Source organism: Wyeomyia smithii, chromosome 1 (genome assembly GCF_029784165.1).
Source record: "Wyeomyia smithii strain HCP4-BCI-WySm-NY-G18 chromosome 1, ASM2978416v1, whole genome shotgun sequence".
NCBI lineage: Eukaryota > Metazoa > Arthropoda > Insecta > Diptera > Culicidae > Wyeomyia > Wyeomyia smithii.
Genome location: NC_073694.1, coordinates 180363179 through 180384754, shown reverse-complemented (window position 1 = coordinate 180384754; position 21576 = coordinate 180363179). Strand labels below are relative to the sequence as shown.

The following is a 21576-nucleotide window of genomic DNA, read 5'->3' as shown; positions in this document are numbered from 1 at the left end:
CTTACCGAATGGAAATTGACTTCGGAATGCGCTGCAAGTACTCAGTCATTCTGCAAAGGGTCTTTGGAAGGTCGGTAGAGCTAACACCTTCTAGGTTCCGAAAACAAGACAGACGCAGAAACAAGAATCAACAGCACTGTCTTTTTTCACCCTATCACTGCCAGACAGGGGAATCTAGAAGGTCATACATACATACAGATGGACCAGCTATTGAGGTGATGTGGACAGTATTTGGCGTAATGTGGACAGGGTAAAAAATGTGAGTTTTATAGTATCGCTCCTAAACCACGTGGTCATAAAGAGGGGGACGGGGGGGTTTGAAAGACCACGCACGGAAGTGGCGGGTTAACGAAATGACCACGTGGTCTTTGACTTATAATTTATTGCTGCCACCAAGTCAAGAATGAAGCTTTTGCGTTTTAGAAATATAGAATGTACTGAAAGTTTAATAATAAAAATGTAAAAATTTAAGTGAATTTTTGGCACTTGAAAAATGAAAAGACCACGTGGTTAAAGTCGCAACGGAGAGGAGGGGGGAGAAGACCACGAAAGACCATGGGGGGTACGGAGGGTTGGAAAGTGATCTAAACATGACCACGTGGTTTAGGAACGACCCCATTATTGTAACAATATGATCATGTACACCTAATGTTATTAATCTCAGAAATGAATCATAAAATACAACAAAAAGGATTAGGGTATGTAAAGAAGATCTTGGGTGGTTGCCTTTCATAGTTGAAATTTTCAATTCTTTAACGTAGAAAACGCAAAAGCAACAATAAAACGGATTCGAAAAACATGGAAAGTGTCCGTTAGGCGTTGTACATAAACTACGTAACGCATGAGAGGGGGGGTTTGGGGCGTTATTACTATTACATAAGGGGGAAGGGGGGTAGTTGAGACAGTTACATAACTGTGATGTTTCCCTAAAATTGCAAATCGGAGGGGGGGGGGGCATGTTGTCCAGCATCACGTAATATTAGGTAGAGGAGTCGTATCGAACGTTACTTATCATTATGTGGGGAGAGGAGGAGGGGGTCTGAAATCTAGGTTTTTAGCGTTACGTAATTTGTGTACGACGCTTTATATGTTCCCAAGAAAGGTGATGGGCTTTTTTTAGACTAATTCATGACATATCAATAGCTGCTGTTGTGCTCGTCCGGCTAAAAACATGATTTGAAATAAGTTATTACAATAACATTGCGGCGCTTGCACAGACGTGTCGCTCTTTTCTACAACCATTTAACCAAATAGATCATCCACACGTTCACGCAAAAAATGGATGAATCGGAGCACCGAGATGCGACGATGTACAGGTTAAGCGAAACGGAAGCGGCTATAGACCATTTTACGAGACGTTTCAGAAATCAATCATGAATAAAATTTTAACAGAAAATATGGAACAGCAAATACCGTGTATCCCTCCCTACCAGATTGTAAAACGGTCTATACACGTTTGCCATTGTATGTACGGAAAATGTCACTTATCTTCATAAGCAAACGCATAAAAAATGCGTGATGAAGATCGAAAAAAAAACAGCCGAAAAAAAAACCCGACATTGCAATCCACACACGCGAAATTTTCCCGCACTTTCAGTGCGATGTAAAATGGGACGAATATTTTTCACTGGGCATGTGCTCGAACATCAACATATAACAAAACTGGAACAATAATTTGTACTTATCTTGCTGAATCCATTAAAATTATTGCATACTCGAGCGCCTCTACAGCCTGCTGCAACCACTCACACCAAGCACACTAGTTTCAGCAAAAAATGATAAAAAACGCTGTGACTGTGCCCATAATGGAAATACCTCTTTTATTCAATGATCAATTCTTGAAAAAACGCGTGTTTGGTTCACGATTGTTTGTAAAAGGTCTACCTTGCGTTACTGTTCTTTTTTTTTGTCACTAGGCGAACAATAGATAAATGATACATGATATCGAAATTCACGAAATAATATGCTCATCCAATTCCCATTATTATGGGCCACTTTTTGACTCTCCCAATATTATGGGCCAAAGATCCTAGTATCAAGAGCCAGGCGTAATTTTTGTTTTGTTTCAAAAACGGAGACACTATTTTGAAGAGGGATTAACGGCGAGAGAAACACTTAAGGTTTGACAAAGATATCATAAAGACATTGAAACAATTTCGATAATACATTATTGTAATAATTTTTAGAGTACGATTCCACAGACAGTCAAAATTCTTTTCAGGTTGGAAACTCGTTCGGCTGCCTAAGAGCATAGCGTTTATAAAAGTAAAAGAAAGAATGTTTTACATCTTAAATTTCCCAGCTGGGTACAGTAATCAAAGCATAGGAATTCTATTCAATAGGGTTAATGTTGATCCTAAAGCAAGTAGTACTATTGTTTTTCTGCTTCTGCTTCAATACATGTTTGTTTAATGAATTCATTTATGTAGCAACATCCTTATTTAATTTTACTAAAAAAACAAAATTACAAATTTATCCACATTCAAAATGGCAGCCTTTTCCAATTTTTTCTTTGATTTTTTACTTTGATTTTATCGTCTTCGTCTTCTTGTTTTCTCTTGCCAAATTTTTCATATGAGTTGCTTCTATTTTTTCCTGTTTCTGAAATTTCCTCTGTTCAGTCCGTGCTTTTGCCTTTTCCTGTTCTTTTTTTGCGTGATCCTTCTTGTTGTACCATTCGAGCCATTTGGTACTTGTGGCCACGGAAGGAACATGTTCTTAAGCTTTTATATTTCGATTAGTTTGCTTGTCATCTACTCTAGGCCAAATGAGCACATCTTCGAAAGGATTATTAGATTGAATATTTGATCCTGTTTCTTCTACCTTAACAGAGTGATTTCTTGTTTTACCATTGAGGTCAGATTCATTAATATTTGATTCATAACCTGTAAGAAATATGCTTAGTTTATTAAACCTTACAAATTATTACTGCTAAAAAGCTACCAATCACTGATTTTTCGTTATTTGAACTGGAATAGAGATGCCACTGTCGTCGAGAGTAAAATCCAAAGAAACGCTTCCGTACTGATTAAGAGGCTCCGAGAACATAAGTCCCTCGGACTTGTCCTTCATAATTTTCCAAAAATTGATCTTCTAGACAGCCGTACCAAAAGTCTTTGAGATAGTCTTTTTAAATCTAGATAGTACCTCCGCTTCTAATCCTTTTTCAACGAAATTAAGCTGCTGTAGGTAAAAACCAGCAGCTTCCTCTCGTAGCACAGGATTCAAATTTCCGTTTATATCGGTTGTATTTCCATCAGGTGTTTTACTCTCCGGCTCAGGAATATTCGATGGAAGGTTATTGAAATCGATCTCGTTCAAGTTCCAGGGACAAATTCCGCACACTTTGAAACCTTTTTTTAGGCATTCTTATGAACAAGAGAAACTTCCGATCGTTGTTTTCATTAGTGTCCCGAAATTGGCTTTGTTCACCCGGGCATCACTCTTATTTCCAACGAACTCTCTTAATATTTTAAACCAAATTTTTTTCAATGGTCCAAAAAAAACTTTATCCAAGGGTTGAAGGAACCTTGTCGAATTTGGAAAATGAGATATCAAGACTATCTTCTTTTCCGTACAGAACTCTGTTAACTCAATGCTGACGTGGCTTTTATGTCCATCGATAAAAACAATAACAGGTAATACAATATTTTTCATCATCAGCCATCTGTAAAAATCATTGGCTATATACTCGAAAAAGGTTTTACACGTTTGCCACCCCTCATCAGAAACTCCCACTGACCAACCACTTGGGATATTCTCGGCAATCTCACGAGTTACTCGTTTGCCAGGGTATATAATCATTGGAGGTGCAAGTTCACCACCAGCATTGCTTCCAAACAGTACTGTGAAGTTCTCCTTGTCGCAATTGTTGTTCACAAAATACGCATTACTGGCTCCAACACCACACAAGGCTTTAAATAGAGCTGGTACAAGTTGGAATCCCGACTCGTCAAAATTATGAATTCGTTGTGGGTCTTTGAAAATCGAAGGATCAATATCAGCATTTTTGAGGGCTTATTCAACTTCAGAAAACCAGCCAATACTTTGATTCTTGGTTACTTTTGCACCTGCTCTCGGAAGTCTAGTGACGTATTTCTTCTTAATAGCTGGATGTCGTTTCAAATAGCATTGAGACCAGTTTTTGCCTGGAATAGAACAATATACAAATAGTTCACTTTAGAATGTTAATATGAAATCTTGAACAACGAAAGTAAGGGGATTAAATCTACGTACGTTATATTTTAAAGGGGGCTTTCAACTTACTCGAAAAAGACTCTGGCAGTTCTCGCGTCGTCCGGTTTTTTAGCACACTCAGTAACTGTATGAGTGAGATTACACTAATCATGTAAAGACATGTAAAGAATCCATTCTTCAATTTTAGCCTTTTTTTCAGGAAATAGAATAGTGTTAGATCCTGGCTTATTTGTTTTAGGTGCTTTCTGGAGGTACCGTTGAAGTGTACTGTATGGAAGATTATGGTCTCTTGCGGATTCCCGAATTTTTCCTGTACGCCGTGCTCGATCAAAAGCAAGATGCAGAACCCTTGGATTGTAGGATTTTTTTCTGCTTTTCAGTTTTTGTTGAATGTTTCACGAATTTGCTGAAAAAAAGATTAAATTTAATGAAAATAAATTTCAATTCCATGGCCGGCATTATGAGCCAATGTTCAGTGCCATATAGGAACGGTGAAAATACGAAACAAACCACGGATATTTCGTAATTCGATATATACATACCAATTCTTTGTAGTCACATTCATTTTGATTAATAAAACGGTGTTTTTCACGGATTTTAACCTAATTTTTCACAAAAAATTAGGTTTAGCACAAAAGGTATGTAGCGACATGTTTTTTACGTCCACTAAACTTCACCTGGATTATTGAAAGTTATAAAAAAGACGTTAGAAACCGACATAAAGTGCAGGCTGACCTATAATACTGGGTGGCCCATAATACTCGTGAAAGTGAATTTCGTGACCAGCATTATGGGCCAATGTTTAGCATCGTATAAGAATGACTCGATAAAAAAATACCAATTCCAAGTAAAATACTTGTATTCCCATCGATTTTGTTGAATGAAACGATGTTTTTCACGGATTCTAGCCTTATTCTTCACGACCAACTTTTTGCGATTGCGGTACCAACAACAACTAATTATCAACTGATACAACAACTAATTATCACATTAGTGCAGTTTCGCCTAAAAGGCATGCAAAGTAATGTCGTTCAAGTTCACTAAACATCAATTTGGCTATTAAAAGTTATTGACATACGTTAGAAATCAATACAAAGTGTAGGCTGGCCCATAATACTGGTTAGCCCATAATACTGGGATGACTGTACGAATAACCAGCGATTATTATGTGCTTTGGTGAATCCAGATCACTAACACTAGATCCCTTCTATGATGCTTGTGAAAAAGGCAGCGCATTTCTCGGTCTCTAGCAGCTACCTTATTTAGCTAACAGATTTAGTTTTATCAAGGTTGAATAATTGTTGGAAATATGTTCTCTCTTAGTTCATGAAAATCCTCATTAACAGTAGCAAGTTAGTTTTCTTTAATGTTTTCCAATTTTATTCTACGACACCAAGACTATTCACGGTTCCGTTCTCATGGCCTATTCAACACAAATTACACAACCAAATGCCTAATTTACAATTTTAACAAATATCTCCGCGCACCAAACGACGCAGAATTAACGATAACTGGTTTATAATTTTTTCCCCAGTTTATACCAAGATCATCTTCGCGGTCGGAAGCGTCGATAACCATATCAAATCAAAACAACAATCCATCTGCGAGCTGGGAAAAATGCATCCACTTATCGTTCATTATTTTCTTATCTCGTTTAGAGTCGGGCAGGCTTGGGTTTCGAATGTGTGTTTCACCCGCCACATGTGTGTTGTATGCTTTGCGTTGTGTTTTTTTTTGGTTGGGTAAATTGAAAAATCGCAACCGGAGCGGCCGCGTGCCCCCAATTAGGAAATTAACGCAATCGCATACGGCGCTGCACGAATGAAAAAAACAAAAACTGGAATATGGGAAAGATCCGACGGCTTGAGTTATTTCCCACAATTATGCGGAGAAGTATCATTTGGCGATCGAATGACTTTTAAGTGAATGATACAGTGCTAAAAGTACTTCGGGAAGTTTCTCACCATTATATCAGATTGGGCGTTGAATCGCCGACTAAACAACGTCGTGTTTTTATGACTGTAAATAGATAATGGCTTGTGCAGTCTCCTGAAGGTTTTTTTCATTGTCCGCGCTCTCGGAGAAAAGGGCAATATAGATAGCGAGATTATTGTCGTGACGGGAGATGAAAATTCCGTTCATGGTGGCGATGGTGCGGGGTCGGGCTCGGTTTATTAATTGAGGTGACTGCGAAGTATGACGAATGACACGACGAACGTTCCGATAAAGTGATGCATCAAAGAAATGATCAAAAGGGCGATTCACAGCGCATAAGCAAACGATGAGTCATACCCAGAGCCTCGGGGGGATTTTTTGTTTCGTTCTACTATCGGTGCTCCGTTCGGGTATGAAACTGGGGAATGCTGTTTTAGTTTTATCTGGGGAACTCATGAAATTTTAAGACGCGTGTCGTCTTCGGTTAAGTAAACGGTAACAAATTTGCAGCTAAATGTATAACGTTTGGCAGCCTTAATCCCACAGACAACAAAACCTTTTGAAAACGTTTCGAATATTTTCCTTAACACAAGATCATTTAACATCAACAGACGTACACGGGCTCGATTCTGGTCGCCGTCAATCCGTACAAGGAAATCGAATGCTACACACAGGTAAGTGTCCTAAATTTAGAATCTGGTAGATTTCAGAAACGCTTTAAATCACCGTCGCGGCATGCCGCCGCATAAAGGGCGTGAGGGCGCGTGTTTATGCTGTGCAGGAGTGATGAACTGGAAAATCTTTTTATAGGGCCCCCTCTTCCACTCACTGTTCGTAATCTAGTTTTGCATCTGCCGGCGGCATTCATCGTTTTACTGTCGGTACGATCATCTTCTGCCACGGTGCGTGGTATGTTTAGAACTTGCCACTCGCCAGTGCGGTGTGATTTACGGTATTAATTTGTTTCAGGGCTGGTTCTCAGTGCACTTAAAACCTTTACGCAATGGAAGGAACTTACATTATCACATATCGTTTTATTTTATGTGCTGTTTTGGCTTTTGTGTGCACCAAGAATCTGTTTGTGGTAGAAACTAAGGATCTGCTTTTCAAGACCAAATGAAGTATTTTAGATTGGAGTATTTTAGTGATGCGCAATTTGACGTAGTTGTCATTGAAAACTAGTTTCGTACAAGGTTGTTGCCAACAGTCTAAAAGTTTGATAACAACAGCAGACGACCCTCGGGCGTTACAATCCGGTTGCACATCGAATTGGTACGCTTTCCGTAACGTGAAACCGCACTTGAAAGGAAATATTTGTATAGCTTGCGATTCCCTTAGAAATAGAGAGAAAATTTCCTAATGTTTACACAACACGCGACAAGCAAATGTGTTTACAAACAAATAAATTTATCAGACGCCCTCTGACTCGATAGCTCGCCTAGGTTTAGCATGAAGCAGCGAGTGGTTATATTTGCCCTGCCCTGGGCCGAGCTGATCAACTTATTATTGCCGGTTAGGTCTGGTGGTGGGTGATAGCATAATAAGAAAAATGCCCACCAGCAAACCCACATGTTGATTTAAAGTAGGGGAGAACCGTACAAGACGCACCAGTTGGGTAAGATGGCCCATGCCATTAATTCCCCGAAATACTTACACATGTGGCTTTTTATGACGAAGTTTTTCGCTTTTCCCATAAAAACCCAGGTTCTCTACAGTTCTCATATAAAAAAGTGTGCCATAAGGACTAAAATACTCAGAAAACTGTGCAATTGGCTGTGGCTCTGTCCAACATGTAATTATTCATGAATTTTATTTAAGCTTTTATGATTAACTGACTAGTAAATAATACAAAAAAACTATGGTTCCCCTAACCTTTACACTTTTGGAGTTTATAATATTATGAGTATTTCAAATTATTTCACTAACTTTCGTCAACTTTTACCTAAAAGCAATCAAAATTAAAATTGGGGCAGAATGCACTATGAAGAGCTTGCAGAAGATTGCTTGACAATTTAGAGCATGTTCCATTATTTTTTATTTTACTTTCGAGACTTCAAGCGCTTCTCTCTTCGCGTGCTGATTACTGCTAGTGGCATATTAGCCTGTAGCTTTGGAGCATACTGATCTTTGCTGTGGTGCGTTTTGGTCACGGGCTTGTTTGGCGGCAATGGTAATTTTTACCAAAAAAGACATTGATTTCGAGTATTTTATAATAAACCTTGTCATAAACATACAATAAATAGATCCTACAATCATCCTACACGTTCAATGTCGCTTTGAAATGATTTGAAGCGCTGTAAATCGCGAAAATGCTTAACTGGTGCGTTTTGTACAATCCTCCCCTAACCTAAACAATGTCTCGGCGCATATTCACAACACACACCATCTCACACGACCTTTGCCTTAGCTGTCCAAGATGTTCGTGCTGTTGTGTAATGCGAGAAAAGAGATACGCTTTTGTTTATGGGGTTTTATATTCTGCCGCAGCGAAACCATTTATGCCAAGCACAAAAAAAATGATCCGAAGTTTCCAGCGCATTCTGACCCCATAAATCTCTCGCAGTATATAAAAACAATCACACGCTGGCTGTTAATATAATTGTGTCTAACCAGCTTCAATTTGATTGCCATCTTTTTTCCCTCACTGTATACAGCACGTTCCACTAATTTAGACAAACCTACGCGGACTGAGTGCTGCAAGGCAACCGCAGCAGTTCAAAGACCTGCCATCATGACACACGGAGGAATGTGCCAGAAAATCAGAGCGGACCAAGACGAAAAAAAAAAACTGCAATGCACGGCGCATTCCACCGATGCTACTTGCGTGTCACATGCACCAGCGGAATGCGATCAGCACGCTGGATGTTGTCGACATGTGTCTGTTGCATTACTCGAACATGGTGAAAAAAAAACTATGCTTGGTACAACAAGCCGACACACAAACGTCAGTCCACAGTCATCCATCATCATCACACTTCGTCAAAATAATCGTCGTCTCCATCTTCCGCGAACATTCCCACGAGTGAGCGCAAGAAGTTCTGGCGTAAAAATTGCATAATCAGGCCGAGCGAAATGACCACTGCGCTTCGCTGCATCTGCCGGACTGCACAATAGGATAATAACTTAAATCGTTGCGTTTTGGAGGATAGCCGTGTCAGTTTAGTAAGTGCACCTGTATGACAGGATTTCACTAGTAGCCTTGAAAATGTTGATTGCAGGGTGCCAATTTAGCTAATTTACTATCAGAATGCTCGAGGTGTTGGTAGATAAATTTTCTTGTTTTGTGGTTTATTGTTATTTATTGTGGTTTTATTTTCCATTTTACTGATGTGGAAATACTAAAAATGATTTTCAATTTGGGTATTCATTACAATTTTCATTATTCAAAACTTATTTAGTTTCATAAGATGTCAGTTTGAGATACAACGAACAGTGGAGTTAGTAGAAGACCGCTTAATCTTCAGTACGCGAAGGATCATTCTGCGCACACATTAGCCTAAGATATTTTGTAATAGCTACTAAAATGTTTATTATGAACGAGTTGTAGAATGGTATATACGACCCTCTTCCAATTTCAAACAGAAATATTCGCCATGCTTTGCTACCAATGCTGAATCCGTTTTAGAAAATTCACAACACTTCGTTAAAAAGGATGTAACTTCTTAAAAAGTCGTCGGAAATATGTAACACGCAACGATTGCACTCCATCCGACACGACATTGCTCTGAAATAAACATCAGGAACAGAAAGCGAGCTACTGATTGGATAGCTGCTACTTTTCCAATGGATTATTAGTTTTTTTTTCCCTGGTTTGTAATTGGAAAGTTATTATACCAAAAAGACAGTAGGAGATCATCAACATAACCGCTGAAGAAAATATCCTAAATTGACGAAAGCGACAACTGAATTGCGCCGAAAGAGGAAGTAGACTAGCCAAAATAAAAAATTATGATCCCAAATTAAGCTCAGAATCGCTGAAAACCTCTTCTTAAGGTCAGAAAAGGCCAAAATAGAAAATTATCCCGAATCGAGCTCAGCATCGCTGAAAATCTCTTCTAAAGGCCAAAATAGAAAATGATCCCAAATTATGCTCAGAATGGCCGAAAAGTGTTTATAAAGCCAGGAAAGACCAAAATAGAAAATGATCCCAAGATGAGCTCGAAATAGCCGAAAACCTCTTCTAAAGCCAGATTAAGATAAGAATCGCTAAAAGTGTTTCTAAGGGTCAAAGAAATTCAAAATCGAATATGATCCTGAATTGAGCTCAGTATAGCTAAAAAGTACTTCTAAAGGTCTCAGAAAAGACCAAAACAGAAAATGATCCCAAATTGAGATGAGAATGACCAAGAAGTGATTCTAAAGCCAGAAAAGTCCAAAATAGAAAATAATCCTGAATTAAGCTCAAAATCACTTAAAATCCCTTCTAAAGGCCAAAATAGAAAGTGATCCCAAATTAAGCACAGAATGACCGGAAAGTGATTTTAAAGGCCAAACAGAAAATGATCCCAAATTTAGCATAGTATCGTTTAAAACCCTTCTAATGGCCAGGAAAGGTCAAAATAAAAAATGAACTCAAATTTAGCTGAGAATCGCTGAAAACCTCTTGTAAAGGCTAAAATAGAAAATGATTCCAAATTGAGCTCAGAATCGCTGAAAACCTCTTGTAAAGGCTAAAATAGAAAATGATTCCAAATTGAGCTCAGAATCGCTGAAAAGTGCTTCTGAAGCCCAAAATAGAAAATGATCCCAAATTGAGCTCAGAATCGCTGAAAACCACTTGTAAAGGTTAAAATAGAATATGATTCCAAATTGAGCTCAGAATAGCTGAAAAGTACTTCTGAAGGCCAAAATAGAGAATGATCCCAAATTGAGCTCAGAATCGCTGAAAAATGCTTCTAAAGGTCAGAAAAGGCAAAAATGGAAAATGATCCCAAATTGGGCTCAGAATCGCTGAAAAGTGCTTCTAAAGGTCAGGCCATTTGGTTGTCAAAGGACTTTAGCATGGGTTCATTCCCAGGCTCCTCACCACGTACCCTTCCTTCAATCTGAATTCTACAGTACCTCTGTTAACTCTCCTCCTAACAATAATAAGTCTCTATTATAATAAAACTGGTGTGAGTAACATATGAAAGTTCTCTCCAGGGAATTGTAATTAGGCGATATTGCTAGGATGAACAGAGGCTCGGTATAGTAGAGCAGTAAGCTTGAAAACGGAAAGGTACAACTTACACACAAGCACGGATATGAATGATAAGCGTATCACTTACTTCAATAGTGATACTGCCAATAATATGAAGTGCGGAGTACAGAAAACACCTGGGCAATATCACAATAGATCTAATCTCTGGTCGCAGTGATGAGTCCACACAGAAAAAAAAGGTCAGAAAAGGTCAAAATAGAAAATAATTCCAAATTGAGCTCAGAATAGCTGAAAAGTGCTTCTGAAGGCCAAAATAGAAAATGATCCCAAATTGAGCTCAGAATCGCTGAAAAATGCTTCTGAAGGTCAGAAAAGGTCAAAATAGAAAATGATTCCAAATTGAGCTCAGAATAGCTGAAAAGTGCTTCTGAAGGCCGAAATAGAAAATGATCCCAAATTGAGCTCAGAATCGCTGAAAAATGCTTCTAAAGGTCAAAATAGAAACCTCTTTTAAAGGCCAGAAAAGGCCAAAATAGAAAAAGATCTTAAATTAAGCTCAAAATTGATGAAAACCCCTTCTTACGGTCAGAAAACGGCTAAAACACAACATAATCCCGGAATGAACTCAGAATCGCTGAAAACCCCTTCTGAAGGCCAGAAAAGCCAAAAAAAAGTGCAATTTTTCCAACGGGACGTCAACTGTGTCGAGCCCGTTGCTTACGTCCGTGTGAATCGTTGAACGTTTTAATAGGTTACAACGAGCGGAAAACACTAGAGGTGGGTAAAATGGTTCACTATAGTGAGCGGATCAGAGCGGTTCCGCTCAATAAGATGAACTAGGTCTTTTTAACAGCTCACTCGCTCTTTTCGTTCCTACATATTTTTTGGTTTTTATCAGTGTAGCTAATTATCAGACACCGCAAGCGAGAGCCAGGTGAAAGCTTTACACCCGATTTGCCAAGGGCAAGGTCGCGCGCAAAATTACAATAGAACTCCCAGAAACAAGCTGCAACCAAACGTCTGCCTTGATATGCATGACTTGCATTTTTCATCACCCAGCCACCAGCCAGCCGCAAAAGCATGCAAAAAAACAACTTTTAACAGTCCATACACAGGTACACGGGTTGACTAATCCGCTCGCAGGCTGATCAAAATATTCAGTTCTTTGAAAGAGCGAAATCTTTCGATCTCAGAAGAACTGGTTCTTCCGATGACTCGCAGGCAATCCGCTCGCGATCAGAAGATTTCGATCTTTTAAAGAACTGATTTTCTGATCAGCTCGGGAGCGGGTTGTCTGCATAGATTCAAAAGAGCAGTGAACCAGTTCTTTCGCTCTTTTCGTTCCACTTTTCGTTTGCTTCCCGGCGTTAGCCAGCCCGTGTGCTGTGTGTGAACTGTGGCAAGTAGATTTTATTTTTTATTCCCGGGGCGGGTGGATGGTTATGCATAGGAGAGCAGGCAGCCGGCGGTAGCTATTTTCTGGGAGTTCTATTGCAGTGTCGCACGCCGCTTTGCGCTTGGGGTGTAAAACATTCATATGGCTCTCGCTTGCGGTGTCTAATCAACAAAATCGGTTTCAGCTTTTTGCTAGAAGTAAGGGGTGAGTTACCACTCTTTAAAAAAGAGCGATAGATCACTCACTCACTTTGAAGAACCAGCTCTTTAGATCAGTTCGTGAGCGGATTGCCCACCTCTAGAAAACACACCAATAGAGGAAAGACTTGCCCAGAGAAATGCGGTGTAACACAAAACAGCGACACTTTGCTTATTGCCTTCACTTGCGCGAAATGTGCAGAATTTTATAGTGTTTCTCCTGGTACAGGTAGCAGGCACGTGCACTCGGACAGTTTACATCGGTGTGGCGTGGACAGAAACAATTGCGGCAAATCTCAAAATCAAAACTGAACGAGTGAACCCTGGCGTTGCCGTGAAGAGCGCTTTTTATAGGCTGCCGGGCAGTGCACAGTGGGGCGACTTCATACGAAGGCTGCCCAAGCAAAAAAATTGTCGATAAATGCGACAAAATCATGGAATCTGTTATCCATTTTTTATTTGGGGCATTCCATAAAGCACGTGATCCAATTTTTAATGATTTTTTGGCACTTTTCCCTTACTCTTTTATTCAATAGAATTATATGATCTTTAACCACAAGCAACGGCCCAGTACGTCCTTCTCACTGAAAAAGATTACGTTATTTTTGGACGACTGCTCAAAAAACCAAATTTTTCTATAATATGAATGATTTTTTTATAAAAATTAAAACAACATTACAAATCAAAACCATCATCAGCTTCTTTTTCATCATCAACATCTTCCTCTTCCTTTTCTTCATTTTTGTGATTGTGATCAGATTCATCATCAGCTCTCCCTGATTCAACAATTATTTTCTTCAATAGAAATAATACTTCATCTGGAAGTTTTTTTACAATTACCTTTTCAAAACTAGTGTTGATTATTGGATCTATGGATGATGGAATTTATCACTATTCATATTATCTCGACTCTTTTTGCGAGTAAAATGTTCTCGGGTATTTTAACTCGTATTATTAACGTCAATTCTTTAATTACTCTTCTCTTGAGCTTCTTCGGTCATCCTTTCTATAGATACTATTGCGATTTGATTGATATTGCTGACCTGAAACATCGATTAAGTCTAACCTGATTTTTTAGTGGCCTCATACTTCGGTTTGAAACCAGATTTTCGCCAGCGCTTGAATCCCAACCGATTTGAAATATGAATCATGCACTCAAAACAACGTATACAATCATGAAGCGAAGATATTCCGTAATTCAAATCTTCGTTTACGTTGTTAAACGCCGATATTGTAGCTTTACAAGTATAACAGCGTTGAGCAGAAGTTGTTTTTGTTAAAGAATTGCCGCATTTCCATCAATCATTGTGATACAAAATTTATCATTGAAAAGTTGCTCTATGGACATCATCAATCTTTCTAGTGTCAGGCCTACTATGACCAAATTTCACAATATCTAACGAAAGAGGTTTTTTTTCACACGGTATTTTGAACAACTTTCGCTTTGACACCAAAAAAATCCGAATTACCGCTAAAGCTGCAGAGCGTTTCGAAGTACTGTACTTTTTTTTAAAAAATATGGCAAAAAAAACGTCAGTTTGTCAAGCTTCGAAAAGTCATAAAAAATCAGATTTTATGATATTGGGCCCAAATTTTGGATTTAAGCATTTGAATGTTATAGCAATAAAGGAAAACGGGCGACAGTCATGCCCAGCTAAGGCGGAAGTTTTTTAGCTGTTTCCTAGAAATCGGAAGTTACCATCCTAAATTTTGAAATGGCATCTGAAGATTACTTCGGTTCTGAAAATACCCATTTTGGATGGCATTAGGGTAATATTGTTTCTCTTCCAGTAACCAGAAGTCGCCGTTTTAATATTCAAAATAACTACTAAGGTAGTTTTCTGCTCTATGAACATCATACCGATTCTGAAAGTAGTCATATGAGGTATCAATTGTAATTGTCACAATAATATTGTAAAATTACCAAAAAAAAAACCTCAGTTTGGGAACCTAGCCCCAGAAAACTGGATTTCCGTGAATGATTAAATTCTCCCTACTGAACCTACTGACCCTACTGAAATGATTGAAATCGGATGATAATTGTCAAAGTAACAAAAATTTCAATGTGTTGGTACCCGGATACTCCGTCAGGCATGTAAGGTTTTTGGTCAAGCACATAACAGGTCAAGTTTTCACAACATCGAACCATTCACGTACGCCTTGCACAGACTTCGAGTTGACAAAACTTCCCCATTACAATAGGTCAAATAATGGTTGCTAGGTGAGCTTATACTCTTTTGATGTCTCGAAGGTAAAGCTTCTTCGAAAAAAAAACATAGAAAAGCTACGTCATTTATGGAAGTTCCCCATAAGAACCGCGTCGACCAACGTGCGCTTGCTTCCTCGAAGGTACACTGTCTGACTCAGTCACTTACTGCCGTTCCAAGCATAGTTGTCCCATGTTCTACACAAACCTTATGTACGCTGGGACAACTATGCTTGGAACGGCAGCTTACCATGGTGACACAACCCTTCCTTTCCGCCGCAGTCGTGGGGATGCAGAGGTGAACTCGGTCTCCGATAACAACGAATGTTACAACTCTTTCCTTACCCCAACGATCGTAAGGACGTGGCCGGCGCAGTTATCGATCCATACAAAGCGGTAGCTACTGAATTGTTGTACACTGAAGATGGTAAACTAATACCAAGTAGCCATATACGTGGTTCCTTGTGCAACTTAACTAAATAAAATCGATTATAAAGGAGCAACTACAAAATGTGCAGTCGTTCAAGTTCAAGCTCTGAAAATTTTACGTCGGTTTTTTAAGTTTGAAAAAAAAAGTGTATCATTCCTGACAGATTTTCGTATGCCTTCTGGCTTATAGAAAGATTGTTTACTTTATAAGAAAAAAAATTATTTCTTATACCATTTGAAAAATATATTTCGTGTTAAAAAATTGACGAGTTATTTTCTTCTCTTGCTTTGCCTGTCTGGATGTTTAAACTTGCAAACTATTCGAAGATTTATTTTCAACTCGCCTTTTCAGAATAAATTTCATATAATGGAGCTGATCCTAAGTAATGGACTTGATCAGACCAATATAAGACCACATTGTTCTTTTTGGTGGATTCAAGATTAATTTGTTACCTTGTAACTATGAGGCTCTTAAATTGGGGACACTGCGCAAGTGATGGAATGAAACAATTTGAAAAAAGGGACGAACTAAGCTGCACTGTTTGTAGGTATACAGACGAACGTTGTGCGCGAAGTAGGGTAAAAGCGGGTATTTTCGGCAGTGATTAAAATAGAATCTCTGGGCTTAGGAGCAACATACGAAACTATTCTCGAGCCCGAAAATATCCTTCCTTACTTTTTCACACACTGTTCAACAACAACAAGTACAACAATTCGGGAAAGTCGTTTGAGAATTAAGTTAAAACTCCTGTCAGAAATAACAAAAAAAAAAAAGGAATAATCCCGCGTCGTATGCACATGATAATTTGCAATGACCAGAAAATTAACAGACTTACCTGGTGCCCCTATTGTGACAACACCCATGGCACATCGCCCCGAAAACTTTTATTTGAAGTTGTGTGTAGCGTGGGTGGAGCAGAATTTTTCTTTGAAGAAGGAAATTGTTCAATAACTCTTTATCACTATTAACAACGTTTTGGCAAGTAACCGATATAAATAAAAAAAAATTGAATAATTTTGAGGTGCTACAATAGGAATAGGAAATGCTATTCACCGATGACACGAGATTATTCTAGTGATTCTAGTTCTCTTATAATTTTCTCACACACTGCAAGCAAGCAAACAACACATGTTACAAGTGAACACACGCTACCAGTATACGCACAACTAACGATTAGCAGTGTCCAAACAGCTGAGAGTGGACGAACCAGTTCCGAACAGAATCACATGTCCGGACAAGTAAAGCAGTGCTAGAGACATGTCTGTATGATGGTGCTTCCCACACAGACGGGAGATCCAAAATATATTCGCTCATTCGACTGAAGCCTTCCATAGTGGACGGACCTATAACCATACAAACCCATTTTCTTGCTGCAGTGATCGGTTATACAATAAGAGTCTAAATTTCTGCATTCTAGCTTTTATACGTGACTACTAAGGGTTATACTGCCGTTGGGTGTATTGTTGAACACGAGCGAGCCAAACAACGAAAATAACAACAAATCGTTTACAAAGTCAAATCCTATGTATACTTTAGTGCCGGGGAAGAAAGGTTGGGAAAATTTGATTAAGACTGACACAGAAAGTTTCAAGGTGTAATTCTACGTTGAAATATTTGATTAGTGTGAAAGAGTTCGACGATAAACGATAAAATATGATGTAGTTAGTGCAAAACTCCAATTATTGGTGTGCTTTCCTAAAGTTGTAAAACCGTTTGACTCTGACTCAATTGCTGGTACATGGTGGTTAATTGGAAGCAACTAAACTCCGCCCCGTTCAATCCAGTTTGGGTCACACAGTTAATTACACACTAATGACAACAGTCGCTGAAGACATAGCACCACTTTGAAGCCGATATTAAAGATTTATGTGTGAAACTGGGTTCGTCTGGTGTTAAGGATGCGCATAATCGAGAAAACAACATTGCAATTGTTCTGCTCCGTTGAGCAGACGTTACACGCGCAGTAAGCTGAAGGACGGTTAGTTAACGAAATGCTAGTCGATAACTGCGTTAAGTTTTCCGAAGCATGGCTCATGACTGATTATTCTATTTTGTAACCTACATTAGTTTCGGTATCTACCATGAGCCAAGGCATCATTTTTCGAAAATCTAATTCAAATTGTCAGTCACTATACCGTACATAACAGGCTTAGGAGAAAAACTAGCTAGGTACCTAAAACAATTTGGGATTGATGTTGCTTATAGGCCACTTGACAAAATTAAAAACATATTGTTCACAAAAACTAAAGACAAAATTCCAAAAGACAAAAACACAAACGTGGTATATGCGATTAACTGTGGTCAATGTAACAAATCATATATCGGAGAAACGAGCCAGTTTTTGTATAAGAGATTGAAACAACACAAATATAATATTAAGACACAGGCACAGGCTTAGCCCAACATACTTTAGAAACAGGGCATAAGTTTGATTTCGACAAAACTAAAATTAAAGAAAAGGTATCTAAGCACAATACAAGACTAATAGCTGAAACATTTCATATTAAAGTTAGAGGAGATGATAACGTTGTTAACAAACAAAAAGACTCTATAGTTTTCAAAGCTGCATACAACCCTATAATTTGCAAACTAAAAACAGGAAAAGGAAGAAAATTAGGTAACCGAAAACAAAACAGTAGTTGTGGTGTGTACAGTAAGTCGTAAAGTTTGTATGTTTGAATTTTGTGTTTTTGTTCTGAAAGTATATTAAATAAAGTTAATTTTAGAGTCCGCTGATGATGAGTGAAAGCCAGTAGTAACTCGAAACGTACGGACAAACTGGCAAATGTAGTTTAATTTATTTACTCCGCCGAAAACTGTCGATCACAAGAAGCAATCAAATAGATGCGGCGATAACCACGATAAAACACAGATTGTCAGTCAGGAGAAGAAAAAAATGAGAAGCTTGCACTTTCATGTATCCATTGCCTGCCATGAAAAAAAGTTTTTTTTACCGCAAAGTATGTGGTTGTTTCTTTTTCGTTTCATATTCAGGTTAAGTACAAACCTACATCAAGGGCTCCGCTTTGCAATCAACATGATTTATCCTAGGTAACATAAGGCTCACATCCGTCACGTCATTCGTCGCTACGTTTGAAAGCAATCCGTCAAAGACGGTATGCAGAAATCGGCGGGATTAGCTCGCGGCTTTTTTGACGCTTCGAATTTGGGTCAAACGTCAGCTGGTTGGGAGAGATTTGCCCGGTTCCCGTATCAGCTTCAAAGCGTGCTCGGTTTTTGGTCTGACATCGGCAGGCGTTGCCACGGGGGTGTAAAGTAAGTCGGGGTATGTCTGTCTGTCTGTCTGCCTGCCTGCTGTAGGTATAAACACTTTGGCTCGACGAAGATTATGTCGATTTATGATTCACTGCTTTGAGAGATGTTTGGAGGCGAGTGAATAGAGGGAGTGAGAGATTTTAAAAAAGCAGAAAATTAGGAATGCTGAAAACGGTTTTCGATAATCGCTCTTATTTCTGCCTTTCTTTGGATCAAAAATATTTCGGTGTTTGGTTTGGGTACACAACTTCTGGAATGGTGCTGAATCCACATAACATCGCAGCAGTTTGGATATCAATATTTACCCTGCAAAACTAGGTGAGAGCGGGATTTTCCCATGGTTTTTCGTTTAGTCATCCATCCACCAGCTGAAGGATGCTGAGCGGGCTTCTCACCTCTATCATTCTTTATCGGAGCTAGGATCCGGTGCGAAAAGTACAGCAGCCGACAACTTTCAGAACATATCAATCACCCGCCAACAGCACTTAAAAGATAATGATGTATTCTTAATCGACCTCTAGGTGTTTGCCCGCTAGCTTACATTGAAGCACATTCACTTAGAGCCTGCCGTTTGACCAGTTTCCCAACCACAGACTAGCAGACGCAGCATTGAATAATCGGTCGCCTTTTTTTCGCATTCAAATTGCAATATAAACAAAATGATTACGCTTGTCGAAAACACTTTGAAAAGGTGCAAAGCGTGGCAAAAGGTAGCAAGTCCGCTACTTTATGACCCAGCAGCGGACAGCAACTTGACAGAACAGCACAATGTGCATAAAATATACGCCACCTAATGATGGCTCAGCCAGTCAGCCAGTGACAAGCTGTGTGAGCTTTTTTGTGTACCCAACACCACCCGTCGTCGCTCCTTCCACCCACCCCCAACTCGAGGGGACACATCTAGAAAAAATACAAAGTTAGTTGTTCGGCGTGAGAAAGTTTGCATAAAAGAGTGCGGCCATTAGGTTAGAGCTAGCTCTCTGGTAGATCGGCAATTAGAGTGTGCCGGAAAACGTAATCAAAGCAGAAACTTGTTTGAAAAAAAAAAAAAATCTCAACGGAAGTGGCGCCATATTTTATGCACTTTAATTACTTGACGAAGTCGCGGTCAGTTCCGTTCGTAATTACTCCGCTCAAGACCGTGGGATGTGTGCTATGAGAAACTAATATTATTGAATTAAAACTAATCCAATCGAGGGATCTGAAGTAACAGTCATTTGAGGTCAACTCCTAGAGGTAAAGGAGTTCATTGTTACGCGCCAAACTATGTACGAATGTGGCTAATAATGGTGGGAAGACAGTCCATGTGCATCGAAGCGTTCCCGAGGTGGGTGGACAAAAGAAGAGACACAAAGGGACGGATCTTCCCTTCCCTTCTCGGCGGGCGTGAAACGTACGAGAAGAAGGCGATGGTTATCAACATAAAATCAGATAACTTTTCTGAATACATATTCTACTGTGCTGGTTTTATGGGCTGAGTTGAATGTACTGTGAATTTCAAGTGGACCCTTTGCCCTGTGTCGTACATTCTTTCTGCGTTATTTTTTTTCTTTCTTTCCTGAGTTATATTCTACTTGCGTATAGAGGAAAAGGTATGCGAGGGGGATGTTCGAAGAAGCGATAAATTTAGATTTCTCACCAGTTGTTGTTTACGACTTTAAGCCTATAAAACTATAAGTTTCGTATTTGCATACTACACTGGCATTCTCGTTACATCTACATTTGTAAGTAATTTGCATTTGGAAGCGTGGTTGAGACAAAAGTAATTCTTTTGAAGAAAACTAAAAGCGATTCTCCATTTTTGAAACCATTTATCCGTTATTAAATATTGTTTATTATAATTCGGTTAAAAACCAACTTTCTTGCATATTCTTTTAAAATAATTTACCACAAGAGCAAAACATCGCTTGGAGTCAAAAATATAGTCTCACTAACAACTTCACTTTCAATACCATCGTTTGTCATTTTCTTTTGTTTATTGGCCTACAGTGGGTATATAGGTCTGATGGAAGCTATAGGGTAAAAGGTGTGAATTTTGTCAGAGGTGTTACGAAAATGTTTTTGATGACGTATGAAACATGAGAAAAACCCATCACCAAAATATACTAGAAAGTTAGCGTGTATGGCAATCTACCATCTGAAATATTTCTAGAGTGGTTTTATGGGTCTGACGGAAGTTATAGGGTAAAAGGTGTGCATTTTGTCAGAGGTGTTACGAAAATGTTTTTGGTGATGTATGAAACATTAGAAATACCCAATACCAAATTATACTAGAAAGTTAACGTGCATGGCAATCTACCATCTGACAAACTCCTAGGGTGGTTATATGGATCTGACGGAAGTTATAGGGTAAAAAGAGTGCATTTTGTCAGAGGTGTTTCGAAAATGTTCTTGGTGATGTATGAAACATGAGAAATACCCATCTTCAAATTATACTAGAAAGTTAGCGTGCATGGCAATCTACCATCTGACAAACTCCTAGGGTGGTTATCTGAATCTGACGGAAGTTATAGGGTAAAAGGTGTGCATTTTGTCAGAGATGTTACGAAAATGTTCTTGGTGACGTACGAAACATGAGAAATACCCATCACCAAAATAAACTAGAAAGTTTGCGTGTATAGCAATCTACCATCTGACGAATTCCTAGGTTGGTTATATGGATCTGACGGAAGTTATAGGGTAAAAGGTGTGCATTTTGTCAGAGGTGTTACGAAAATGTTCTTGGTGATGTATGAAACATGAGAAATACCCATCACCAATATATACTAGAAAGTTATTGGGCATGGCAATCTACCATCT

At 38.9% G+C, this 21576-nt stretch overlaps 1 protein-coding gene across 1 annotated transcript in view; it reads left to right on the top strand.

The window, feature by feature from the left end:
• LOC129717698 (myosin-I heavy chain) overlaps positions 1 to 21576 on the top strand; it is a 130574-nt gene that overhangs the window by 75607 nt on the left and 33391 nt on the right. The window contains exon 3 of the mRNA XM_055667797.1: positions 6744 to 6806. Within this exon, the coding sequence (XP_055523772.1) occupies positions 6744 to 6806 (63 nt within the window). The remainder of the gene's footprint in view (positions 1 to 6743; positions 6807 to 21576) is intronic.